General features: G+C 35.9%; 3 protein-coding genes and 1 long non-coding RNA gene across 13 annotated transcripts; 2 read left to right on the top strand and 2 right to left on the bottom strand.

Moving 5' to 3' along the window:
- Positions 1-685: 685 nt before the first annotated feature.
- LOC112280420 (eukaryotic translation initiation factor 2 subunit alpha homolog) lies at positions 686-3,895 on the top strand. The gene is made up of 8 exons (XM_024515893.2): positions 686-926; positions 1,602-1,904; positions 2,128-2,184; positions 2,341-2,424; positions 2,549-2,695; positions 2,960-3,064; positions 3,237-3,335; positions 3,521-3,895. The coding sequence occupies exons 1-8, from the start codon at positions 858-860 to the stop codon at positions 3,665-3,667; spliced, it is 1,011 nt and encodes a 336-aa protein (XP_024371661.1). The 5' UTR covers positions 686-857; the 3' UTR covers positions 3,668-3,895.
- A 4,677-nt stretch (positions 3,896-8,572) lies between these two features.
- Positions 8,573-10,906, bottom strand: LOC112279403 (uncharacterized). The gene is made up of 7 exons (XM_024513804.3): positions 10,599-10,906; positions 10,393-10,509; positions 10,060-10,198; positions 9,783-9,953; positions 9,358-9,631; positions 9,140-9,231; positions 8,573-8,977 (listed from the first exon to the last, which is right to left on the bottom strand). Exons 1-7 carry the CDS (start codon positions 10,810-10,812, stop codon positions 8,731-8,733), a joined length of 1,254 nt encoding a protein of 417 aa, XP_024369572.1. The 5' UTR covers positions 10,813-10,906; the 3' UTR covers positions 8,573-8,730.
- A 2,697-nt stretch (positions 10,907-13,603) lies between these two features.
- On the bottom strand, positions 13,604-15,033 carry LOC149989592 (uncharacterized). The gene is made up of 2 exons (XR_016502303.1): positions 14,894-15,033; positions 13,604-14,651 (listed from the first exon to the last, which is right to left on the bottom strand). It is a non-coding gene; the product is annotated as an uncharacterized LOC149989592 (long non-coding RNA).
- On the top strand, positions 14,174-19,744 carry LOC112279626 (uncharacterized). 10 transcript variants are annotated; one of them, XM_073532532.2, is made up of 5 exons: positions 14,174-14,357; positions 15,564-15,655; positions 15,870-16,818; positions 17,189-18,080; positions 18,898-19,744. In XM_073532532.2, exons 3-5 carry the CDS (start codon positions 16,371-16,373, stop codon positions 18,974-18,976), a joined length of 1,419 nt encoding a protein of 472 aa, XP_073388633.1. In that variant the 5' UTR covers positions 14,174-14,357; positions 15,564-15,655; positions 15,870-16,370; the 3' UTR covers positions 18,977-19,744. The 10 variants fall into 10 exon arrangements, 7 of the variants coding, with proteins under 7 accessions (XP_073388633.1, XP_073388632.1, XP_024370022.1 ...); XR_002969078.2 differs by lacking the exon at positions 14,174-14,357 and adding an exon at positions 18,646-18,791 and having other exon boundaries at positions 14,648-15,655; XR_002969076.2 differs by lacking the exon at positions 14,174-14,357 and adding an exon at positions 18,471-18,543 and having other exon boundaries at positions 14,648-15,655.
- Positions 19,745-25,551: the final 5,807 nt, after the last annotated feature.

The raw sequence follows: 25,551 nt of genomic DNA, 5'->3' as shown, positions 1-25,551 counted from the left end.
ACATCATTAGATATTATAGGAATCTTATAGTTTTACTATTTCCCTATTTTTGGTTACAAGATAAGTTTTTTTTTCCTGAGCATACATATTTACAACCATTGAAAATAAACCAAAATTCCAATGATGTGACAAGCAATGTTATGTATGTTTATAATTTATTATTGAAGTGACAATAAACCTTAAAGTTTTTTTTTCCATCACAATAATATCATGAAAAAGTTATTACGAATATTATTATGGACTTGAGTTTATTTTTATCTTTTCTGATCTTTAAAATAAAGTAACATTACATAAATTTTATTTGAAGAATAAAGTTTACAAAGTACATAAGCACAAAATAAACTCACATGTTTGAATAATAATAACGAAAAAAAAACCTTTATCCTGCTTTCTTAATATCACATAATCATTCATGTAAATAATGCTTCTTTTTCCAAGTACTCCAAACTTTGTAGTGATTTTTAAATGGACAATATCTTCTTCTTCATTCGAACCTGAAAAGGAAGTGGATGAATTTGTATGCCAATTGTATCACGAAAAAACACATCCATCTACGAATCATCCATGAAATTGGATGAATGAAGATATACATCGACGAAACTGGAAAACTGCGACATCCAGCGTTCGTGGATGGATCTGGGTCATATATGTTAAGCACTAAACCCTAATCGGTCTCTTCGCTACTTCGCTGCCTGCGCTCATTAGGGTCGCTGGCTCCAAGCGGTTCAAGGAATTTTGTTTCCGAGGGTGTGCGGCAATTTGTTTCGCGGATTTTCTATTTTCATCTCTCCTCAGTGAATATACATATTTGAGCTTTTCTGGTTGGATTAATACTCGTGCAAGCCAAGTTTGCAACCATGACGGTCACCGATTGTCGAATGTATGAGGCGCGCTACCCGGAGGTAGACGACGTCGTCATGGTCTCGGTAAGTGGTTCTATCCAATGAGTTTTGTTACGGGCTCTTGTTCCACAGGAATTTTTTAACAAGGTCTATTATGCTCTCGGTTCGGGGTTCAGTTTCAGTGTTGCATTATTGCGGCTGCACTAAGATATTGGAATCCGTTAGACCTACCGTTTAGGTGTGTTGGACCTCTCGACTTTCATGAGGAATATGAAATCAACGCTGTGCTTGCACTTACCCATCCTCTCGTTGGAACATGTCTTTGCAAGAATTATCTCGCTTGTGCTTTGAGAATAGGCCGAAATTGATCGCGTCTGTTTAAGATTGATGTGATTTATTTATTTATTATTTATTTTATTTTATTTTACTTTCATGAGACATTTACCTACAAGTAATTGATTTCATATTTGTCAGCGGCACGGCGCAGGATGTGAATGATGCTCTTGGTACCCTTTTATCCTTTCAATATTACTGTCCGCGGTGTATTTAGTTGTATTGCTAGTTAGCGGCAGTTCTTTTTTCTAGTTCTTCTTTCGTTTATGCGTTGGAACTGAAGTTCTGATGCCTAATGCTTCAGTAGGCATCAAGTATTGTGTCAATTTGGACAATGCACAATTTTCGTTCTTTGTTAAGTGCTGGTTGGATTGCTCGGGTGGCTCTACATGTGCTGGTCCCGTCGTTAACATCGTCCCAATGTAGGTGAAAAATATCGCTGAGATGGGTGCTTATGTGGCACTCCTTGAATACAACAACATCGAGGGTATGATTCTCCTCTCAGAGCTGTCTCGTCGGCGTATCCGAAGTATCAGCAGTCTTATTAAGGTTGGACGCCAAGAGCCCGTCATGGTCCTCAGGGTGGACAAGGAGAAGGGATACATAGATCTTAGCAAACGAAGGGTTTCTGAGGAGGACGTTGCCAGCTGTGAGGAACGTTATAACAAAAGCAAGTTGGTGCACTCTATCATGCGCCATGTCGCCGACACAATGGATGCTGATTTGGAGGTAAAATTCTACTAAGTGAATGTGATCATTATTGAAACGATTGAGCAATCAAGTGATCGACGTCGCCGTCTGCAGACCCTTTGAGTCTAGCTCGAAATCTCCCATGCTATACATGAATGTCTCAACTTTACTCAGTCGCCATCGACTGTTGCTTGTGGAACGAGTGACTACTTCTTGGACCACCTGACGTGCTCTTCATGACCTTTTTATGTTCCTCTTGCAGGATTTATATCAAAACGTAGCCTGGCCGCTCTACAAAAAGTACGGGCATGCGTTTGAGGTGAGCTTTTACATCTGATGTTTTTTGAGTTCATGCGAGTACTGTCCAGTTTCTGAAAAAGGGCGTATGGATAATTGCCCATGATGTTTTATTCGAAATTGTGTACGGGCCGAAGTCTCTTCTTCCAGCTTACCGTGTCATTGCCTCGAGGGACAGGCATTCAAGTTGATTGTTACCGACCCAGATTCTGTTCTCAGCGGACTTACCAAGGAAGTAAAAGAAGTGGAAGGTGAAGAAGAGGTGAGCTAGTGTTACAACACCCGCTTAACGCTTCACGAGAACTTGCTAAGAGAATGACGTACAAAAAATCTGTTTCCATCAGGTGTAAACGAATGGATCCTCTAATGTAGATGGTATGATGTAGGTTACTAAGACCGTGCCAGCAATGACTGATGCCGTAAAGGACGCTCTTATTATGAACATCCGTAGGAGGATGACCCCTCAGCCATTGAAGATTCGTGCTGATATTGAGTTGAAATGCTTTCAGTTCGATGGCGTTCTTCACATCAAGGTGAGCTAGTTACAGCTGTTACTCGAGCATTTTTATTTTTATTTTTCTTGGTTCATGCTGTAATGTTTTGGTCTACGGGTTAGCTGGAAAATCAGCATTTGTCTTCAGTTTGCAAGGTGACTGGCTCATTCTCTCTGTATCCGAGGGGGTTGTGGGCAATAATTCAACGGTCTGTTACTAAAAGGAGTTTTGGCATTAAAAACATGACGCACAGTTGTTTGTCGTTAGTTTTATTCACATCATGTTCTTCTGTGTGTCTTACAGGATGCAATGAGAAAGGCAGAGGCTGCTGGAACTGAAGAGTGTCCTGTGAAGATTAAGTTAGTGGCACCCCCACTTTATGTGATCACCACACAGACACTTGACAAGGTGAGTTAAATCTACATATTTTGTGGGATTTAAGATTTTAAACCAGGTTGATAAATACATCCCAAACAGATGTTCATATATTGGTCAGCTTACATCGAATAAACATGAAATGCTACCGTTTTAGTTTTTACTATTTTCAAAGCTCGTATTCAACTTGTGCATTGCTTGTCAGGACCTTGGAATTACAGTGTTGGAGAATGCTATCAAAGCTTGTACGAAAGAGATTGAGAAGCACAAAGGAAAGCTTCTTGTCAAGGAGCCACCACGAGCGGTACTTTCATCCTGCGTGCTCATTTACCTGTTTGATTATTTGTCATATTTACTTGCTCATTTGCCGGTGTGATCGTCACTTGAGTCATGTCAAATGTCTGGTGACATGTATATTACATTTCTCTGCAGCTTAGCTTTGCATTTGAGTGTTCCAAACTGTAACGTTATTTGGTCTGTCCCTCGCAGGTGAGTGAGAGAGAGGAGCGGTTCCTCGCAGAAACTATTAAAAATCTTCATGATGCGAATGAGGAAGTGGATGGAGACGAGGACAGTGACCAAGAGGATCAGGGCATGGGTAGCGTTGACGTTGAACGTGGCGGCCTGAGTGAGTAGTTTGTAGATCGTTTGAGAACGTACCATGTCATATCTCTGGTGAAAGTCTTTCAATGAATTTTTGACTTTTGTTCTTAGTGTTAGATCAGCCTCGTAGCCGAAAAATCGCTTGGCTTTTTACAACTTTCTGGGGTTTCCTAAGTACAGTTGAAAGCTATCCTTAGTATCGCACAGAGGATTGGGATGTATTTATCAAACTATGAGAAACTTGCATTTGTATTGAAATGACATTGCTGGCCTAGAATCTCGTCATACACGTTGTAGGGAACTACAGCAAATGAACGCATCAATGCGGAAGTTCAGTACTCAATTTTTTATAAAAGTGCTTGGGACTGCGTGGGATGGTGCTATTTCGTGTTCCCTTGCCTGGCTCTTCCCCCTGTCAACATGCATTCATCTGGTGTCGGATCTTGCTACTGACTAATCCCTGGAAGTGCACGAAATCTTGCTTTGATCATCTCTGTTGCGGTATCAAAGCATTGTGGTGTCATGGTTGGATGAGAATTACAATTCATGTTTAATAAACTTTAGTCTGGGTTCTTGTTCCTTCTTGTATATGAGTGACTGGTATGGCCTAAATATTTATGTCACATTTCTGAGTTTTTTATCTTTCATGTTCCATGTGATCATTTGACATTCAAGTGGTTCACTTTAGGGCTAAACCCCCACCTTTCCTTGGTTAGACCTCACAAAAACTTTCAATTTATGCACAACTTTATATTTGAATACTTATGCTCCAGGTTGCGGAATTTCAGTTCAATCGTTCGGTTTATTGCTTCCTTTTTCCTTGCTTCTGATGTCTTGTCTGTGAAAATCTTCCATGTTATGAGTTGTTTGATGTACCATATCCCTTCAACTGTATTGAGGGACAGAACATTTCAAAATTTGTGATTGTGAATTCATTGCTCATCAACAGGTCTCTTTAAACTAAGTAAATTAGGAGTAGATGAAATTCATCAACAAAGCTGTCCAGAAACATCCATTCTTGTCAAATTCATCAACGAAGTTGTCCAAAGACATCCATTCTCGTCAAGTTCATCAGCAAAGTTGTCTAAAAACATCCATTCTGGTCAAATTCGACAGACTTTGTTAAATTGCTTAGAGTACAAGATATTCTCAAGCAAGAAGTTTGTGAGTCATTGTCAATACTTGTCCTTCTCCCACCCAATTATGAAGAAGTCAGATTTGATCGTGCTTATATTAGAAAATTGGAGGCTAGATTGCTACAAAAATTTTGAAGTTGTAGAAACGGACCATTGCAATGAATCCATTCAATGTGAAATTTTATTCACAAATTAGAGCACTTGTCAACAACATTCTTGAAGGTCATCTCCTTGTGGTAGGCTTGTACCATGGCTCAATGGTCATTCTCAATATCTTCAATAGATTGAATGTTCCACCCACCTATTTCCAACCACAACCTATGCCAATGGATGGAAATGCACAATGGAAAAGTTTGTAGTACACACAAATTATGGGGCAACACTTTCAAAATATCATCATTGCTAGCATCGTTGTTGCAATCATGTTGGGCAATAATGGATGCAATGTTGTTGATAAGTCCAACAAACAATGTAGTCATGTCACAAATCATGGCCTCACTCTGATTTGTGAACAACAAAGCCATGAGGCTCATCACAAAGGTGCCTTGATCTTGAATAAAAGCCTCTGTACTTGTGAGAGCCATATATCAAGATCCACAAATGATCAGATTTAGAGCACCATAATCCATGGCAAGAGTCTTTGTAATGTGCAGACCTTATACTTTCTACAATTTCACCAATAATTGAATCAAGCCTTTGAGTTGGGCTTCTTGTTGATTCAAAAGCATGCTCAGTCCTCACAAGCATGTCACAACCATGGAAATTACCTTCACAACATTGTTGAGCGCAAGTAGTACCACCCACTAAGAAATGAGAAGGATACATGCAGATGACTTTTGTGCAAGATACTTGTAGGTCATTATGTGCCCTTATTGCAAAAATCTATTCAATTTTTTATAGATGACCACCATATGTCTATGAATTTTGGCATGTACAACTTATCCTCTTAATGAGATTATACTACAAGCAAAGGTAAGAGATGAGGCCCATCAAGCTATTGACAAACTCATTGTGTCCAACATTTTGAAGCAACAACATCCAAAAGTTTTGTACTTCCAAGAAAGATTACTTTACCTAGCTTGCAATCAAAAAGTGGAATGACAAGAAAGTGGAGGTTGTGTAACTTTGATTGATGCTTGAATTGGATTCACAAGTCAAGATAAGAGATGCCTTGTTTTTAGCCAATGTTAAGAGTAAGAAAAAACACTCATTGTATGTAGAAGAGTTTGGTGATTTTCTATGAGCTCATAGCCTAAACCACCATTACAAATAAGCTACATAATTGTCATTGCATCCATTGAAGTAGCCTATATGCGACATGGTCTTTGTGATATCCACAAGACATGCTACCATTTGGAATGAGACTCTATAAAAGATGAAGCCAATCACAAGATAGAACAGTTGCAAAGGATAGATCTCTACCTTGTATGCTTTGTAGTTTAGATCTTTCTTTCCATGAAGCTCAACTTGGTCATTGTTTACATCTTTGAACAACTTAAAAATTCACAATGCTTGTTCATGTCGACATAAACTCTTTGTCATCTGCATTAAATAACATGCCACCATTAACCACGTCCATAATGTCTCTCAATTGGTTGTAAATGTAAGTACCTTCCTAGTTTTGAAATGAGATGTAAGGATGTTTTTGAAATTAACCTAGTAGAAAAATTGCTTCTTTGAGGCATCTGAGAAGGCATTATACTTTGCCCACACTTTGGCATGTTACAACTTCATATGCGCCATGATATTATCTACATGGAAAACAATTGAAAATATTTTATATTCACTATCTACTTTGGCTTACGCCATGTGAACTCAACCTCTTTACAACCAAGCTTCTTATAGAACAAGCATTGTGCTTGTAAAACTTGGTGGTGTCCTTATCTTCTGGATTTGGTACAAGGCCAAAATTTGTCACCATTGAGGATTTTTAGGGGATCTATAATTCTTTCACCATAATGAATTCAATGTGCTTACCTTGATGTGACTACAAGTACTACAAAGTGATGTTCTTTCCCATGGATTGAGTTATGTGGTGCTTCTTCCAACATTATACAAGAATATCATTAGAGACTTATTTTAGGGCATCTCACTAAGCTTATTTTAGGAAAATTAGGATTTTTTGGAAAAATTCCTAATTTAAAGAGACCTCCTCATCATTGATAAAAAATTCTTATTTCTTATGTTAAGTTGCCATGATAACTTATTTATTTATTTAATATTTGAATATTAGTCATATCATTATTATTTTTATTTTTTTCTCCAATCAAATGGTTTGAAAAATATTAAAAAAATTAAATTTGATTGTATTGAATGGCAATGGCAAAAGTTGTGGTGGTATTAGCAAATTTCTTTTTTTTATATATAAAATATTAATATTAGAAGAAGAATTAGATTGTGGTGTATTTATTATTTATATTGGTTATGTCATTTTAGATTATATCATGACATAGATATTCTAGGTATGTTTATGCTCTTTTTGTGTAATTATAATTTATTTTAAGGCCTTCAATTTTTTTTTAATTCAAATATTAAATTATTTTTAAATTCTAAAATTATATAGTAAACTTTAAAAAATTATAATTTTTTATATAATATTTATATTGAGTTATAATTTATAAAATAAAAAATATTTTATATATCTTTAAAATTTGTTGAAATATCAAGAATATCTCTATATTCTTGATGATAGCAAACCTATCCCTTATTTTTGTGATAATTACAAATCTGCCCTTGAACTTAATAAGGTATAACAATATTCTTGTTTTAGGTGAATATGAGGCCCAAACTACATGCTGTGCAAATTTTGGCATGATACTTTTTGATTTTGGCAACAACTTCAGATTCTTGCATGGTCTTAGTTTTGTACTTTGTATTGCGTTGACCGACTCCAACATCAAGTATTTGACCATGTTGAGTATGTTCACAGATGCTCCCACTATCTCATGTAGCTACTTTGCCAAGGTGGTCCTAGTGCCTTCTTTAGGCTTTGAAACACCAATATTGGCTAGCTCACTCCATTGCTTGGCTCATGTGCATTGTAAGCATTTTGTTTCTTCTTTGTGATCAAAAAACTTTGTCGGTGCTACCATCATTGCTAAAGTGGCCCCCAAAGTTAAATTATGAGTCTAGTTTTGGAGATTCTATGAAACTTAGATGATCCAAGGCCATACCAACTTTTGGAGTAGGGAGATAATCAAGAATCACAAACTAGAATGGACTCTTGAAGGCACATATCACCTTCATGCTTATTTTTGGCCTAAGCTTAATCATCCTATTGTCATCCAATTGCTTGGAGTGTCTTATTTTATTCTTTTATTCTTTTTAGTTTTTGAAAATAACTTATTTCAAAATAATTCACTTCAAAGTATTTTAGACTATTGTTTCACCTTTACAACTACAAATGTATTAAGATTGTAAATATTCTTAACATGTATTAGAAAACATACTTTGTATTTACACATTCATCATTTGATAATGCAGAGATTGTGCAAAACTTTTTTTCCACATGTATTATTTTTATATTTTATTTTTTTGGAAATCAATTGCTTTGGCATTTTATAATTGGCATCTGTTCATACTGTAGTTTATTTGAGTTTCGTTAAATGAGTAGAAAGCACTAGAACGTCTGTGTTGTTGTATTTTCCACACTTATTACTAGAGTAAAATCCATCTTGCACAGAATTAAATCATTCTGTGGTTAATGGGTTACTTTGTTATGTGTATAAATATATATATATATATATATATCCACATAAATCACTCAATTAATTACTTATCCGCTAACAATCTACGTCTCAAATCAGTCAAAGAAGGGCTTGCAAACTTTCGTTTATAAATGAGTAAAGTACAAACAGATGCAGGAGCTGTGACTTGGAAAAGAACTGAACATCTGTGAAATTTACAGTGGCTCATATTTCACAACTTATGGCGTGGCACCATTGCCTGAAACAATCTGGGCTACGCGGAGTTTGCAAAGTCCAGCAAAGCTTTGTTCACCTGCTCAGGCATCTCGTCATGGGGGCAATGGCCAGCTTGGAGGCGCACCATAGAAGCTTTCGGATACAGATTCTTGATCATGTCACATTTTGAAGAACCCATCCAGGGATCCAGATCACCCCATAGGAGTAGCATGGGACAGGATAGCTGAGACAAAAGCTTGTTGATGGTCTGGTTCGTCTGCTTGAACAGTACTCGCGTCATGAGTCTGCGTTCCAAATACCATTCATAGCTGTCAGATCAATCACATGTTAAAACTACAGCGCTCACAAGGAACAAAAGCCATGCTGTGAGATCCTAGCTCCCTATTTTCAGATGCTAAATTCACTTAACTTTCTGTTGAAGAAACTGGAGTTAAAGAGACAAGTACCTGTAATAAACCTCTGCTGCGTTCGGATCTGCTGTGGGTTGAACAATGGAATTCACCAAATACTCATCAACATTTGTTTGATCCTTGTATACCTGCATGTATTGCAAACAGTACATTAAGTATGTGTTGTCTCTTAACATCTATACTGCGTTAGAAATCAATTCCGATTCAGAAATTGGTCCCACTTGGCAAGGATTAGTGGAGTGCTTTGTACTTACATTTCGTAGAACTGATTCTATACGTTTAGGCTGCTTGGCTTGCCAAAATGCGAAAAATATAGTAAACTTCTGAACCGTGTTTTTGATGGGTGAAATGAATATTCGGCTCAATACTGACTCTTCCATTTCAACGACTTCTTTCTCGGGTGTTTCATCACCTAGCTTTTCGTTTGGACTTGAGCTTTCAAACTGGCCTGATGCATTCAGCAACACCAACCCTGAAACTAGATCAGGATTGGCAGCGGCGGTGCTCAAAACAGTGTATCCGCCCACACTGCACAGGGACAAACCAGTGGTCAGACCAGAAAATCTACCAGAACTAGAGATGACATCAAACAATTCTAAGGAATAAGCATCCATCAAGCTTGCTAGGAACAATCACGAAAAAAGTTGAAATAGGATTTGCTCATGGAGCAATGGCATACCTGTTGCCTGCAAGGACGGCTGGCTTGCCCACCACATCCCTCACAAAGTCCGCCACTTGATCCCGCCATACATCGGCGGTGTAATCTATCAATGCCTTCTCGGAGAAACCAAATCCTAGGAGATCCATTGCGTAGACTGTATGAGTCTTAGCCAATTCTGGGATGTTATACCTGCAGGTAGAGCTCACTTAGACTGTCGCTCCAAACTGAAATAAGACAAACTTGAAACAGAATTAAAATCTTGAAAAGACTCTGAGCAGGAGCATACCAAACCTACCTCCAATGGAAAGCTGATGCACCAAATCCGTGAATCAGCACAATAGGAGGACCCTGGCCTTGTACTATATAGTGCACCTTATGGTCTCGCCACGTCCAAAAGTTGTACCCTTCCTTCTTGTAGGGCAATTGCTTCAGTACTGTTAGAGATTTCAACAAAACAAACCAACATTTAGAGCTGGCAATCGATAAAATTTCTCCCCAAGGAATGGCAAAAGACAATGTGGTTGGTAATGACCACTGATTCATGCCGACAACATATCAATAAATGGAGCTCTGGAACTGGACAGTATGCATGAGCAAACAAGCTGAAAAAGTTGGAAATGAAAATAACCTTTACTGGAATATCCCCCAACAGAAGTCTCCGCCATTGCTGCCCTGCACACGAGTAACCCGGCTGCGGCTAATGCGCCGTCTCGCAAAAATTCCCTCCTCTGCACTCTTTGTTCGCCTACACTTACAAAACACCCAAGCTCAAAATCCCAACGTATTGTTCACAAATTTACAAATTGGCAAAGTGTATAAGAGCAATTTTCTTACCACAGAGCGGGGTCCAAGTCCTCTTCGAAATAGAAATGCGAAGAGAGGTCTTAAATTTCTGTCGGGTACGAAAAGGAAGCGGTCGAATGCCACCAATTGGGGCTATTGCCACCCTTTCAACCGCGCTACAACTTGCAACAACAGACGAGAAGCTCCCGGATTGAACCCAAACAGCAGAACTTATCGATACGGCTGCTGCCTGGAGCTCCATCATGGCTGATTTTATCGCAATCGAGATGGGGGAGCGCGCGCATGCACCGTCCAGGTCGAGGTGGCGTGGGGACGTGTTGGACAAGTCAGATTACGGTGGAAGCGCCTAGAGAAATCAAACACGAAGCAATTTCGCTTAAATCCACGAGCATGTCCGATTGCTGGATGGGAATGCTGTGCGAATTGGCTGCTGACCAATGGCGCCCACAAATACAACGGCTGCGTACTGTTGCAATCCAACGCGGGTGGGGCTAGTGATTCTCTGGCTCTCTCGCTCCCTCTCTCTTTCGCTCTCGGTTGGGTTTTCTTCCGCCTTGGTTCTGTTTCGCCCAAAACTTCGTTGCATCATCCGCTTCGTCGTTTCGTAATTCCACAGCGTTCCACGTACAACTTCTTCTTCTTCTGATCTCGATACTTGGGCCTTCATGACGAAGGCAGGTGGTGCATATGTAGGCAACTAACTGGAGATGGGCACATCCTCGTCGTCGTCGTCGTCGCCGTCGAGCGCAATGGCGACGCGGCCCCTTCGCCTTCGCCGATTTCTCTCTCACACACACACAACCTCTTTTTTTACAAAACTATCATGGATTCTAAATTTTATTTCATTTTTTAAAATTTGGTATCAGTTTGTGGTTGTATGTATTATTATCTACGTCTTTTTACCAATTTGTATCGCTATCATGCTTTGGCTATTTATGTTTTTCTTATTTTTGTAAAAATATTGAGCAAATTTTTACTTTTATGTTATTGAAAGTCATAAGAAGAATTCAGGCAACTGACAACTTGAAATCAAAAAAATTGTTTTTAGTATAGAATAATTTTATTTAAATGAAATTAATTATCAATACAATAAAAAAATGTATAAATATAAACTAAAAATGTGTGCATAATTTTAAATAGCTATATAGATGTTTCATGCAAAAAGAACTTAAAGAGGTATTCTTTTTTAATTAATTGTAAGAATCTTTGCTGCTAATACGAACCTTTCAAATTATACTAAAAATAAAACCTGAACTTCAGGTAATATTACATTAATAGAAGAGTTGAGTATCTTTATAAATGTGATAATAAAATTAGAATAATTTTTAACAAAACGTAATATAATTTGATATGTATATATAATAATAATAATAATAATAAAAAGGTTATAAAAGATACAAGGTAGTTGTTGGTTGACAAGATTGGATAATATGTATTAATTTATTGCTGGTTTTGATATCTAAATTGTTTTCAAATGTTTCTTGTTGAAAGATAATAAGTAATAGAAATATACTTTTATATAAAAGAAGTCTATTTTTATTTTCTATATAAAAAAAGTAATTTGTTAGATTTTTTAAAAGTGATTTATTAGTTTATTTCAAATTGAAAACATTTATTTGTCTTATTCATTGAAAACTTCAAATAATTTCTTTCATCTTTATAAGATGTTTTGTTTAATAAAGAGCTAAGAAATTTTTTACTATAGAAAACAACACTATAATTTTTTTAAAACCAATGTAGAAATTGTTGATAGTGGCTTGTATTTTGTTATCATGGGGTTTAGACTATTAAATGTTGTTGCAAAGGTCTAGGGTTGGTCTTAATTAGGATTCTAGGGGATGGAGCCTTGTGGTATGGATCACTTGCGACAAGCAAATAGAAATGCATTAGAATAAATTTAGGTTTATGATTTTTGGTTTGGGAGATCCAATGAGGTATAGACTTGGGCGGACTTGGAATCAAGGGTCACTATGTAGGGCAGATTTTGCAATGCAAGAGTGAACTTGGGGCGAACATGTTATATCCTATGTATGGCATTACTAAAGCGGTGAATTAGAGTTTCTTCTTGTGGATGTAGCTTATGTGGAAGTAAACCACATACATATTGTATTTGTGTATATTTGATTTCTTGTTGTTCTCTCTTTCATTATGAATGTGCAATTCTCTTTTTGTAACACATTTAAGCATCAAGAAAACTTATTTAATATCAAGATCTTTATGAAATTTACCAAATTAATAAAAAAAAAATATATTTTGAAAATAAAATAAAAAATGACTTAAAAGATGTAAATTTACATGAAGTAGATTATTGTAGATAATGAGTAAAATAAGAAAAATTTCTTAGTCAACAAATATAAAAAAATAAAAAATAAAAACTTTAATTAAATTTAAGAATTAAAATGATGTAATATGGTCTAAAATTATATATATATATATATATATATTTTTAATATTTAAAGATGTTGTTTTCAACAAAACAATCTTTTATTTATTGTCCTTTAAAAAAAAGCAGAAGTCATATTTAAGATATAAAATAAACCATCAAAAGTGATTAAATCCTTTTAGTCTACAAATTATTTGTATAAAAAAAGAATAATAATTCACATATGTATAAAGTTAAAATTTGTGACATTTTATCACACTTTTATAAATTTTTTTATAAAATTTATGAAAAAAACTTAATTACTAAATATTACTATAATTTATGTATATTTTTAAAAATATTAATTAAAAAAATTGAATATAATCCAAAATATTAAATGCAAGCAATCATGTTGTTCTTAGGTGATTTTTATATCTAAAAGCCTACTTTGAAAGGCCATGATAAGATAGTCTAACAAAGATTTTTGTTTGAAGCAATTGAATGTGAAATAATTATAAGTCTAAATATGTCAACTTCTATCTTAAGAAGAATGTGAAATAAACCCAGGTTTTTACTAAATTGACTTACCCATAATGAAGAATATAGTAATCATGATTAATTTTAACTTATCACAAATTCCAAGAAACAACACTCTTCATGACATATAAAAAAATAAAAAGTGCAATTTACGTTATCTTTTCTAATTATAATACTTAGATTTATTTTTCTAAGTATAATACCAACTAAATAAGACTTCTTAATTTTAACCAATGAAAAAAAAAAAAAGGTTTAAAAATCATGAACTCCTATCTTTTGCACCATGTGTTATTCTTCATTAACACTTGTAGGAAACCTTAGGACACAAGTTGTCGTATCAACCCCTACAAGACCAGAGTTCTCAGGATAATTAATTCCTATTACAGGCACTTTCGGATGTTATCATTAGAGAGGGCTTGTGTGTTTCTTTGTGCCATGCGCATCATAGAGCAGGCGCATGGCAAAGCTGTTTGCTTTCGTAGGAATTTTGCTTCGTCCGGCCGTTGTAGACAACTCATGGCAGATTTGGCTCGTTTTTATGGTACATTAGTTAGTTTTTCTTAACATACGGATGTGGCAACTTTCTCTAGTAAAACATTGTAGCACGCAAGAGTTTTTTAGTGAACAAAGTAATAGTCAATTCGAATGGATGCGATCTCGTGTGCCTCGTGGTGAGCTGGAAATGTTGCACTGCAACGCATTGATATCGTACCGTGACTCGTAGTATCTGATAATCGGGCTCTGGAAGCTCTTTCAAGTCAATATTGCCTTCAGGCTCTGCAGCTGATAGACCTACTCAAAGTAGCTTCCAATTTCCTTATGGGACTAGTTTATAAGCAAACAGTTGTGTCACTAATCTATGGAATTCCATGCAACGGAACAAGCTGCATGTGAGTCTCCTCGTAACATGCTGATATATGAATATATTGTAGAGGCAGTTATCAATGGTGGTACAGCACGCAAACATTTCTGCTACATATCTTGTCTGAAAAAACGAAATGCGCAGTTGAAATAGGATATCTATTGAGCCTAAATTTGCTACGCACGTTACATGAAGCCAGCTATGAAACTTTCTGCAGTAGAGTGGTCTGAAAGCTTTACAAATAGCCGACATCCCGTTGTGTTTAGAGAGTAAACACAATAGATATGTTTGTCACCGCAGGTCCCATATGCATAACAGGTTTCTGCAATAAGTTCGTGTGTGTGAGAGCTGAGTTTTGTGGGACTGATTTGTAGTGATCGACTCACATGCAGATTCAGAAACCCATAATGCATGTGGATGCATACTATTACCAACGCAATGTGTCGCAGTGCAGGATGCAACTTATGTTTTAAACTGATAATTAGCCTCTTGCCATTTCTGGAAAATGGGGTTATATGTTTCAAGAGGCACACGATGGTGAAGGGGAATATTGAGCATGTGTACATGTCATCTGATCCTTGGGGTCGGCCAGAAAGGGTTCAAGGAATAAGATCGTTGGGATCTCTTGCATCCTTGCATCCAAGTTTTGTGTCTCTTGGCTTATGCCTCTTTCCTGTTCCTCCAAACCCCCCTCATCACAGCCGTCGTTGCTGTTTGGGTTATACATGACGGATAATTATGATAACCTTTAACTAGTGAACCTAAGCCAACTCAGCAGCCAAAGCATTATAAAATATTGTTCAGAGAGTGGTCATCATGAACATAACAATTTACCGTAAGAAAAATTGAAGATAATGGAAGTTGCTGTTAATCTGGGGCTGGGAAATCGCTGGTATCTTAATGTTTAATTGTGCAGAAAGTCTTGCAGACCAGCTGGTAATACTTATAATGCAGAGTAGGTAATCGCGAAATGTCCGTAACTTCTATATTGTTGCGGTGGTGAATTTGTAGAGTGGCAATCGTGTATGTCAAACCAGAGAATTACGGTGTGTTAAGATTCATGTATGCGTGTCCTTGTCTCCTTTGTTTTCCCTGGACGTCTGCTCTGTGCATAAAAAATGACTGGTCTTCATTCTTTACGAGATAGGATGATGGGGATGGGAGATTTAACTAGACCGAGCGATGAGCAGGAGTAACCGAAACACTTAACTCCTCTGATGTTCGAAGTTGTTAGGTTCATTAGGGCCGTAATATGGAAAGGTTCTTGTGCCGATGTCAGCGGTTCTAGAAGGCCACGATTCTAAATCAACAAGATGCATGGTTGAGGTAAGGTCGCTACATGCATATTTAAGATTTTGGTATTGTAGAACTTGAGAACTGAATCGTTCTCCAGAACATCTATTCTGTACTAGTATTTCTTTGTTGTGGTGTACCTTTTAATAATTTTCGTCTTAATGTTGTGACGCTTCATGTCTGTGTAGAGGGTAAGTTGATTTCGTATGTCTCGCTTGACCTAACCCTTTAGGCTGTGCTTCCACAGAGGAAAAACCACATAAAAATCTGGATAACTGGCTCTTAATGGACTGGGGAAACGAGAATCCCGACCTAAATTACAAGGTACTGTCAAAATTCCCTTGGTTTTTACGTGACATTGGGAAATCCTACTGGAAAATAGTGCAAGAGTTGTCCTGAAAGTCAGCGAAAGGAGCCAAGAGTAGTGGGATGCAAAACCAAGCCAGGGGAATCGATGGGATACTATTTTTGGATCTAAGCCAATCCCCGTGTACGTAGAGTATTTGCCCCCACGGACATCAACGTCCAAGGTGGTGGAATGCTTGCGCTCAGCAACACCCTTTTTGTTAAGAAAACAATTACAACAGGTCGTCGTCTACGGAAACTTCTTCACATCAAAAAACCAGCACTGAAGTTCTTTCCGAGTCCAAGCCGCGTTTTTGCAGTGTAGAGCACACCTTTACACTCAGCACGAATTTAAAGTGGCAGTGAGTGTGATTGCTGCCCCTTTCGTTCACCAGAGAGACAGATGGACTCATGTTTACCAGACTCAAATCAGAAATATATGGATGTCAGCGAGTTAAATAGATGCAAAGAAGGCCGTCTTCCTGGTAGATGTCGATGTTTCATTGAATATGATGATCTCTACCTGCCTCCATCGAATGACTTACATTGTTACTCTCCTAGAGACTGTTGCCCTTGTGACTTGCGCGTTGGTGATTATGATCCTATCTATGGAAACATCTATTTGCCGCCCTTAAGAAAATGCATCCCGATCTTCTCCAAAGATCCATGCGGATACCCACCTCCCTGTAATCCCTGCAACCCTTGCTGCCCGCCTTCATGTCCGTCACCTCGACCTGGACAATCACGCGGGTCCAAAATACAATTTTCTTTTCCACCACACTTCAAGGAATCTACCGTCTGCCCGGAACCAAGCTGTTCATCTTATATCGAGAAGTTGTCTGATTACTCAGGTTCTACTCCATCTCCTCCACTCTTTACTCTATATTCCACCGGTCTTCCAGCTTCTCAGTGTAGTGCAGCCTAAACTGATGATGCCCCTTCTCGCCCTCCATGCAATTGTTATATTGCTTGTCATGTATGTCAATGTCACCAGGATTTGTGTACGTGAAGTCGAAAAAGCAAAACAGTCTATGTCGAGACTGCGTGGGCTATCTTGGGGGGCTTGAGCAAGTGCTCAGCAGCACCAAAGAAATTAAGTTTTTAAAGTCGACAACTATTTCGTATCAGCGTTTCAATTCACCTAAAAGTGCTACGCCTTGGGGGATACAATTTGCTATTTATGCAAACCAATAACACTTTGCGGCTTCCTACTGATTACAGGTAGGATGAGTGGAGTAGCGGCCAAACCCGCCGGCAGTAGTTCTTACGTGGAACCACGGTGTGCAACCTGCGACTGTCACAAGCGGAAATGCTCCCCTCAACCTCGTTCAAGTTTTGATAATGCTCACAATCCCGTTTTCAAGATCCTTCAGTCGTCGAGTCCAAAGTGTAAGGATTGCGATTGTCATAAGCCTAAGAACTGCAAGTTCTCTACACAGATTTGCAAGTTTTGTCAGGGTTCAGTCCTGTGCTTCTGTGAACAATATACAAAGCAGCAGCAGCAGCAGCTCTTGTCTCAGGGCTCGCCCAAGTCAGTGCAAACCCCGACACTGAAACATGACAAAGAGCGGACTGTTACGGACAGTTCAATGGATTTACTGCAGAATGCAGGTTTAAAACCTGAGGTGGCATACCCATTGAACTACGAACAGCTGATGAGGACTTCAAGAATGGAATTAGAGGTACCATGTAAAGAAGGATTTAAGCCAACATCGAAGACACCAGCGAGAAAACCCCAGTCAGAAAGGACACAGCTTTGCTGCTGTGGTAATTGGCAGTGCACTCAGCCTCGGTCTCGGATTCGTATTGAATGCCCATTCTGCAAGTGTGTACGCTCGTGCTGCTGTGGTATGTGCAGTTGCCCTGTCTTAACTTGTCCCAGTAAGACACCACTTGCACCCGACGGCCCAACGGCACGCTTGGCACCGATGAGCAGTGGAGTCTGGACGGAACCGAGCAATGCTTCTCAAGTGCCAAGATATAAACAGGGCTCCACTTCACCAGAGAAATGTACTTGCAAGTCATTTTCGAAGGCTGAATTGAGCGCGAGAGTATGTTACTCGAGTCAACAATCGCGGATGAAACCAAGTCAGGAGCAATCGCCTACTCGCAGGTAGCTAGCGTCATTCTGATAATTTTATGCAACTTCTACGTCGTACCAGGTCACGCAAGCCGCAAGTTTACCATCTGTGTCCTTTTGCAGTATAATCACATCGAACAATGGACAGTCTTTGCACCCTTGTTTTGTTTTATTTTACAGCTGTTTGCTTCTTCATGACTTTTAGAAAGAAGCTTTTAAACTTCTAAGTGATGAGCTTGAACAGAGGCTAGATCCTGCTTCCTTCACTAGTGAATCTGTGCGACATACTCATTCACGGTCACCATATTTTGAAAGAGTTTCCTTGCTAATTTACTCCTCTCATTGTGAAACTTTTAACTCGTATGTATCTGTAGCATGCTTCAAGCCTTTTCTTGTAGATGATGAGCCATGCATCTTCTGCAGAAGGGAACGCGTTCTTCTTTAGGGTCTTTGCCAGATTGTGAACTCGAACAACCTTATGGTCGAACATGAACTGGTATTATGACATGTGGCATGAACCTGATTCATGAATCTTTACATTGAAGACTTGATGTGAATTGGTTAATTGGTGAGGTAAGTCGGCTCACGAAAGCTGTAGGCAGGGGCGATTTTAAGTTCTAATTGAGCCCAAGCTTAAGTTGGGGTTCTACGGAGTGCAAGATGAAATTCACTTGATTAATGTTTGAGGACCTCAAAGTCGAAATTGCTCTCATGAGTAGCAGAGATCGGGTTGTTTTGCTACAGGTTAGTGGTTAGTCCTTAGATTAGTGGTTAATTTGTGATCTCTTAATTGATTATATGTACTACGGTAGGATGGTGGAAGCTAAGGTGCGACTGTTTGTCATTGCAGGAAGCTACGCGCGATAAGACAAATGTGTGATCTCACGAGGTGTTTGCTTGAAGTCTCGGATAGTACTTGCCCCTCTTAATAGGAGCGTCCATGATTGGTGCGGATGATCTGTCTGATTCTGACGAAGAAATTTAATTACAGGCAATTCGTGCATAGAATGCAGCCTAGTATAGATAGCAGGGCCTTCGCCGTTGATGATCTTCACAATTCGATATTGATTTCAGGCTATGAATGAGGGATCCTTCTAAAATATATGTTACCGAGGGTTGGAATTAATATGGTATAGTTGATACGTTATTATCCCGTCTGACACGTGACGGGTTGCTATCTAGCAATTTGTATATGAAATCATCAAGTAATGTGGAGCTGAATTCTTCTGGAGATCAGACTCTCGACTGTGGAGGTTTGTATCCTGCTTGATGAACAGATGTTTAATAGCTAGGGACAAGGTTTAGAGCACCTCCCTCTTGTAATTAGATTCCAACATGTCCTTCTCAATGCTGGGATTGAGAAAAAAAAACTCACCAAATCAGAGGTTGGAAGCGGGAGGCTAAGAAATATGTGGTAGGATTATGGCTGACGATCGAAGCAAGATAGGAATTAAACTCTTCGAGTCGTGCACATCGAATAGCTGCTACTTACAGAAGAAGTAGAAACTATTCATTGGAAAGAATGTTTCGGGACGTGAGAAAATTAGAACAACGCGGGCTCCACGGCATAGACGCAATTGCTGAATTGCGGAGAACGGGCGGCAACTTGGAGAGCGACATGATCCGTAGACTTTTCCATGACGCTCAATGCCATCCTCCCGTAGCGATGCTTTTTTAAATAAAGAAATGCTTTTGTATCCGCATGTAAACTTGTTGATTCTCATGCCAATTGTTGGTGGACTGAACTATTGCGGAGCATACGAGCCCAACAGGGCCCGTTAACTGTGACTAAAGTTTGCTTCAAACCTACAATCGCTTCATTTTCCATCTCTATACTACTACCTTGAAGTTAATTTTGTGAAATTCAGTCCTCGGTCAGATTGATATTGGCTCAGTGAATTTAAACATTCCACTTGTTCTGCACCTAATGCTTCAGCCTCTTCTCATCAATTTAACCCTATCAACCAAGTTGCCAGACCAGATGCGCAAATCTGTTGTTCACACACGAATTAAAAATCGGAGGATCGACTGGTGAATGAAGTGTAACGAAGTACAATATCAGATTCTGATTCTGGGTTATATGTGAAGCGTTCTGCTGATTCAGTTAGGATCCGTAGGAAGAACTTTTAGGTTAACGAATTTATGGAGCCCAGGTAGCAGACAGCTTTGAAAGGATACATGTTCCTGACCTCCACAAAGCAACAAATTTCAAGATAGCTCATGGCATCTCCTACGCATTGGAGAAGAATCAGTTGGAATTCTTTACGGAGGACCTTTGAAGCATTTAAGTGAGATTCGCTCGGTAGATTCGTACTCTTCGTAGTGGGTTTGTCGAGGTAGAGACCAGATTACGAATGGACGTGTGGTTGTGGAAGTGAAAGTGGGAATGCTTTGCGTGGATATTTCGCTTCGGAGGTGGAGGCATGTTGTATCAGTTTGAAGTGTGAAGTACTGTGGAAACTTGTACCTGCAGTATCGTTGGCCGATGATCGATGGACGGCAACACTTCTGTACGGTTTTGCTGTTGTGGCTGTTGGATCTCCGGTGACAAATGAGACGTTAACCTTGAACGCAATGAAGATGCAACGGATCATCTGAGGTGTTTCCCGTCCAAGGGTGTTCACTCAACAATTTCCCGCCCCCAGATTCTGTAGCTATTAATGTAGTCTACAAGGTAGTATTTTTGTGCATGCTTAAAAATTGGGAGGATTGGACCTAACGTGCAGTCATAGATATAAATATTTATCTAAATAAGACGTGTTGGGTAGAAAGTAAATATAGGTAGATTTCATATTATCTTGTGGCAAAACTTCTTAGAAGTTTCATAGATGCATATTTGATTTTATACATGTTTATAATTAATTAATAGGTTAAAAACTTAGCCAACAAGTTAGCCATGTATCACACATGTAGACAGCTTGTGGTACAAGCTAACAATGTGGTATGCATATAAAAAACTTGCCTTGCAAGTTAAGACTCATGTTTTATAGATTGAACATGTATTGGAGGTCTTATAGAATGTCAATGCATAGTTTTAATTGCATAATATATATAGAAGAAAGACTGAAGTTTTCTTCACTCTTGTCAAATCTTTTCTAGCCTTTAATCTTACTTCAAGACTTTCTAGACTTCTTGTCTTTATCAATAGCCATTCTAGTTTACTATTATACCATCTTTGAATGATTCTCTAGTCTTTTTGAATGACACAAGAGTGTATTGATCTTTCAGTTCTCTAAGATTCATGTTTTTGATAGTTTGACAAGAGTGTTAACTTGTCCTTATTTTGTATTAAAAATGAGTGGATTATTTCACTTCTATTATTGTGGTTTGAAAATTGCAAGCTATTCATCTTTAAATTCACATTTAGTTTTCTAATACTAATTTTTTTTCTTAAAGAAAGTGGACTACCTTTTTTTGTAGAAACTTTTATTTGATATTAGAAGTTGTAGATTATCTTCTTCTAATTTGACTTTTGAATTTGTTTGAGTTTTATATTGAAGAAAAAATTATTGATACTACTCTTGACAAAAGTGAAAATGGATTTGCATCTATTGGAGATCTTCAAGACATTATTAACACTTTAAGAATAGAAATCTCTTGTATTTCTAATATCAATTATAGAGGTAGTATTTTAATACCTTTAGAAGACGTCAACAATAAAGTTCAAAGTCTATGCTAAGAACTTTTGCAACTGAAAGAAGCAAGTAAATCAAATTCATAACTAAATCCAAAAAGTCTTATTACTTCAAATATAAGAGAGGCAAGGATAAGTATATCTAAGAAATTTGATGAAACAAGATAAAAATTTCAAGAATTTCTACAATAAATAAAACTCTATCTAAAGTTGCATCTTTTTTAATATCTTGATGGATTTATTCAAGTTGGATTTATAGGTGCACTTCTATCTAAAAATATTCTTTCTTGATTTATATCTTTAATAAAAAAAAGATTCAAGTCTTTTTTATGATCTAAATTCATTCTTAAAAGTACTTATAATTACTTTTAGAAAAAGTGATCAAGAAAGGATAGCAAAGATTAAAATTATATCTTTACAACAAAGATCATATTCAGCTACTATATATATTACAGAATTCCAAAATCTTCCTTATGATGTAGATTTGAATGACAAAGTCTTTATCAATCAATTTTGACATGGATTAAAAGATAACATCAAAGATTTATTTTTAATAATGTCCAATGCACACTCAATAGAGGAATTTATTGCTCAAGCTATTGTATGTGATAATCAACTCTTTGAAAGATGTGAAGAATAAAAATTTAGATGAAAAGGAACAAATCAAGCCATGATAATAATTTCTAAGTTAAAAAAAGCTTATTTATCAAGATCAAAACTTATGCAAATTGATACGATACATTTCAAAGTTCTTATTAAGCAAAAAAAAACTTGACATTGTCAAGAAGGTTTATGCTTATATTGTGGAGAACCTAAGCACATTACTCAACATTATTCAAAGAAGCAATATAAGTACAAAATAAAGAATATGATTGCCAAAGAAGATGTGTCAAGAAACAAATTTCTCTAGCTACAATAGGGACTAAACAACTAAAATCTTGCATATTATCTAGTAAAGATCTTATTCTCTCTTTAGATCTCTCACCTTATTTTATAATAGAAGTTTATTTGAGATCAAAAAATCATAAGGTCTTTACCTTGCTAGATTTAGCAGCCTCAACTTGTTTTATATACAAGATCTTTATTAAAAAATAAGAAATATTTTTAGTCAAAAAAAAGAAAAATCTATGCATGTAGAAATCATAAATGATCATTTATTATTCTTTGGAGATGTTATCCATGAAATAGTTCCTTTTGATGTAGGAAATAAAGATCATAATAGCTTAGTAATATTCAATGTCATTAGATCTCCATCAAATCCAATTATTTTAGGATTATTGTGGCTACAAAAGTATAATATTCAAATAGATTAGACTTCTTGTAACTTAGATTTTTTCTATAATTTAATCCAAAATCTTGCTAATTGAATAGAAATCTAATAAAATCAAATCATTATTAATAACTATAAGAACTTTTATGCATATAGCAAAAAAAGGGTCAACTTTTATTATTTATATTATATTTATTTTTGATGGAAAAAAGACTTTAAATGGCATTTTAAGCCAATACTAAGATTATTAAGATATTTTGAAAAACAAATATAGATATTCTTCTAGAATGTTGTTTCCATGATTGTTCCATTGATCTTCAAGACAAAGCTCAACCACCATTTGGACCAATCTATAATTAATTGCAAAATGAGTTGATTGAACTTAAGAAATACATTGATGAGAACTTGATTAAAAAATTCATACATCGTTTTAAATCTCTAGCAAGAGCTCCTATTTTATTTGTAAAGCAAATAAATGGATCTTTACAAATATGTATGGATTATTGAAGATTCAATAAGATCACCATTAAGAATAAGTATCCTCTATCTTTGATTTTAAGACTTTTTAATCAATTCAATCAAGCAAAAATCTATAAAAAAATAGATCTATAAAGAATATGCAACTTGGTATATATTAAAAAAATATATATATAAATAGAAGATTACATTTTAAACTAAGTATGAGCATTTTAAATATAATGTCATACTTTTTTGGACTTACAAATACACTAGTTGCATTTCAATAAATAATGAATGATATCTTTTGTGAGTTTTTTTAATGATTTTGTTGTCTATTATTTAAATAATAATTTTATCTATACTAAGAATATAGAAGAGCATAAACTTCATATTTGTCACATACTTTAAAAACTTAAAAATGCAAGTCTATACACCAAGATAGAAAAGTGTGTATTTCACACTATTGAAGTTGATTTCTTATGATACACCATTTCATTTGATGGTCTTATAATAGATCTCAAAAAAATCCAAATTATCATAGATTGAAAGATTCTAAAAGTAATTAAAAATACAAAATGTTTTTTTAGATTTGGTAATTATTATCAAAATTTATTTAGAACTTTTTCAAGTTGTAGCTCTTCTTACACATTTGACATATAAAGAAAAATTTGATTAGAATAAAGAAGTTGAATCATTTTTTGAAGTCTTGAAGATAACATTTATTTTTGCATTAATCTTGTATTGTATTGATTTTTTTAAGGTATTTTTTTATAAAGAAAAATACTTCAAACTTTGCTAAAGATGTGATATTATTATAAATAGGAAAAAATGATAACCTCTACTTAGTACTTTCATTCTAAGAAATTTTGAACAGTCAAGATTAACAACAAGATCCATAACAAAGAATTTCTTTTTATAATCATGGATTTATTTTAAAAATAGTATCATTATTTAAAAGATGATTTTAGTTCAGTTATTATGTATATGTATAAGAACCTTGAGTACTTCATATCAATGAATATTTTTATCTTCAAGAAATAAAATCAAAATTGACTATTGATCCAACCTTTCTTAAGCAAGTTCAATTAAATATATACTTTAATCTTTTTGTTCATGATTTTAAGAATAATTCTTCTAAGTCTCATGAAACTTCTAGGCTTAGGTTTAAGAATAATCTATTCTATTTTGAGGGACGATTATAGGTTTCAAAAATCAAAGCATAATCATACGTTTTTCAAATTTGTCATAATTTTTTAGCAACCAAATATTTTTGATACAATAAGTCTTTAGACGTAATATTGAAATGTTATTAATGGCCTTAAATGTAGAAGGCAATAAAAGACTTTGTACAATCATTTAATATTTGTTTTAGATCAAAAACTCCTTCTTATTGAGATTATATACTTCTTTAGCCATTACCTATTCTACAACAACCATGGTCTTTTGTTTTTATGGATTTTATCACAAATCTTTTAGTCTCAAGTTTGTATGTTTTTATATTTGTGATAATAGATTATTTTATCAAGATGACATATTTTGTACTATGTATAAAATCTATCACTGAGTAGAAATAACTAAGCTTTTTTTTGACAATATCTACCACTATTATGAATTGCCTAAAGATATTATATTAGATAGGGAGACTCAATTTGTATGAAGAATTTAATTTTTTTTTTTTAAGATTCTAAAAGTAAACATGAAGCTATCTTTGAATTTTCATCATCAAATCAATAGACAAATAGAATATGTAAATCAAGTTTAGAGCAATATTTGAGGTATACCATCAACTATTAATAAGATCATTTGACAATTCTTTTATTATTAATAAAGTTTGGTTATAATAATATTGTATATTCTTTTACACAATAAATATATATATTTTTAATTATAATTACCATCCCTAATTTGATGCTTTTGGCTTATTAAAAGTTGATAATCTATGGTGAAAGATTTTACAAAATGATTAATTGAGCTATATACAACAATGGAGGTACAACTAAAAGAAGCTCAAGAACAATAAAATGTCAATATAAATGCCTATTGCAAGAAGCAAACTCAATTCCACATTGGTAATAAGATATAATTACTTTGTCGCAATATCAAAACTAGTCTCTTTTTCTGACAAATTGTATTATTATAGG

Source organism: Physcomitrium patens, chromosome 3, assembly GCF_059467195.1.
Source record: "Physcomitrium patens ecotype Gransden chromosome 3, ASM5946719v1, whole genome shotgun sequence".
Classification (NCBI taxonomy): Eukaryota; Viridiplantae; Streptophyta; class Bryopsida; order Funariales; family Funariaceae; genus Physcomitrium; species Physcomitrium patens.
The sequence above is the reverse complement of the archived record's forward strand: the minus strand, read 5'-3'. Positions and strand labels throughout refer to the sequence as shown.

What these genes read in the sequence shown, in the direction of transcription:
- LOC112280420 (XM_024515893.2), top strand. Translation starts at nt 858, where the DNA reads ATGACGGTCACCGATTGTCGAATGTATGAGGCGCGCTACCCGGAGGTA. An exon ending in ACGACGTCGTCATGGTCTCG is followed by an intron (nt 927 to 1,601) that starts GTAAGTGGTTCT and finishes GTCCCAATGTAG; the next exon opens with GTGAAAAATATCGCTGAGAT. An exon ending in CCACACAGACACTTGACAAG is followed by an intron (nt 3,065 to 3,236) that starts GTGAGTTAAATC and finishes ATTGCTTGTCAG; the next exon opens with GACCTTGGAATTACAGTGTT.
- LOC112279403 (XM_024513804.3), bottom strand. Translation starts at nt 10,812, where the DNA reads ATGATGGAGCTCCAGGCAGCAGCCGTATCGATAAGTTCTGCTGTTTGG. An exon ending in TGGGGGATATTCCAGTAAAG is followed by an intron (nt 10,199 to 10,392) that starts GTTATTTTCATT and finishes AATCTCTAACAG; the next exon opens with TACTGAAGCAATTGCCCTAC. An exon ending in TAGAATCAGTTCTACGAAAT is followed by an intron (nt 9,232 to 9,357) that starts GTAAGTACAAAG and finishes CAATACATGCAG; the next exon opens with GTATACAAGGATCAAACAAA.
- LOC112279626 (XM_073532532.2), top strand. Translation starts at nt 16,371, where the DNA reads ATGGACTCATGTTTACCAGACTCAAATCAGAAATATATGGATGTCAGC. An exon ending in GAAGTTGTCTGATTACTCAG is followed by an intron (nt 16,819 to 17,188) that starts GTTCTACTCCAT and finishes TACTGATTACAG; the next exon opens with GTAGGATGAGTGGAGTAGCG. An exon ending in GAGCAATCGCCTACTCGCAG is followed by an intron (nt 18,081 to 18,897) that starts GTAGCTAGCGTC and finishes TTGTCATTGCAG; the next exon opens with GAAGCTACGCGCGATAAGAC.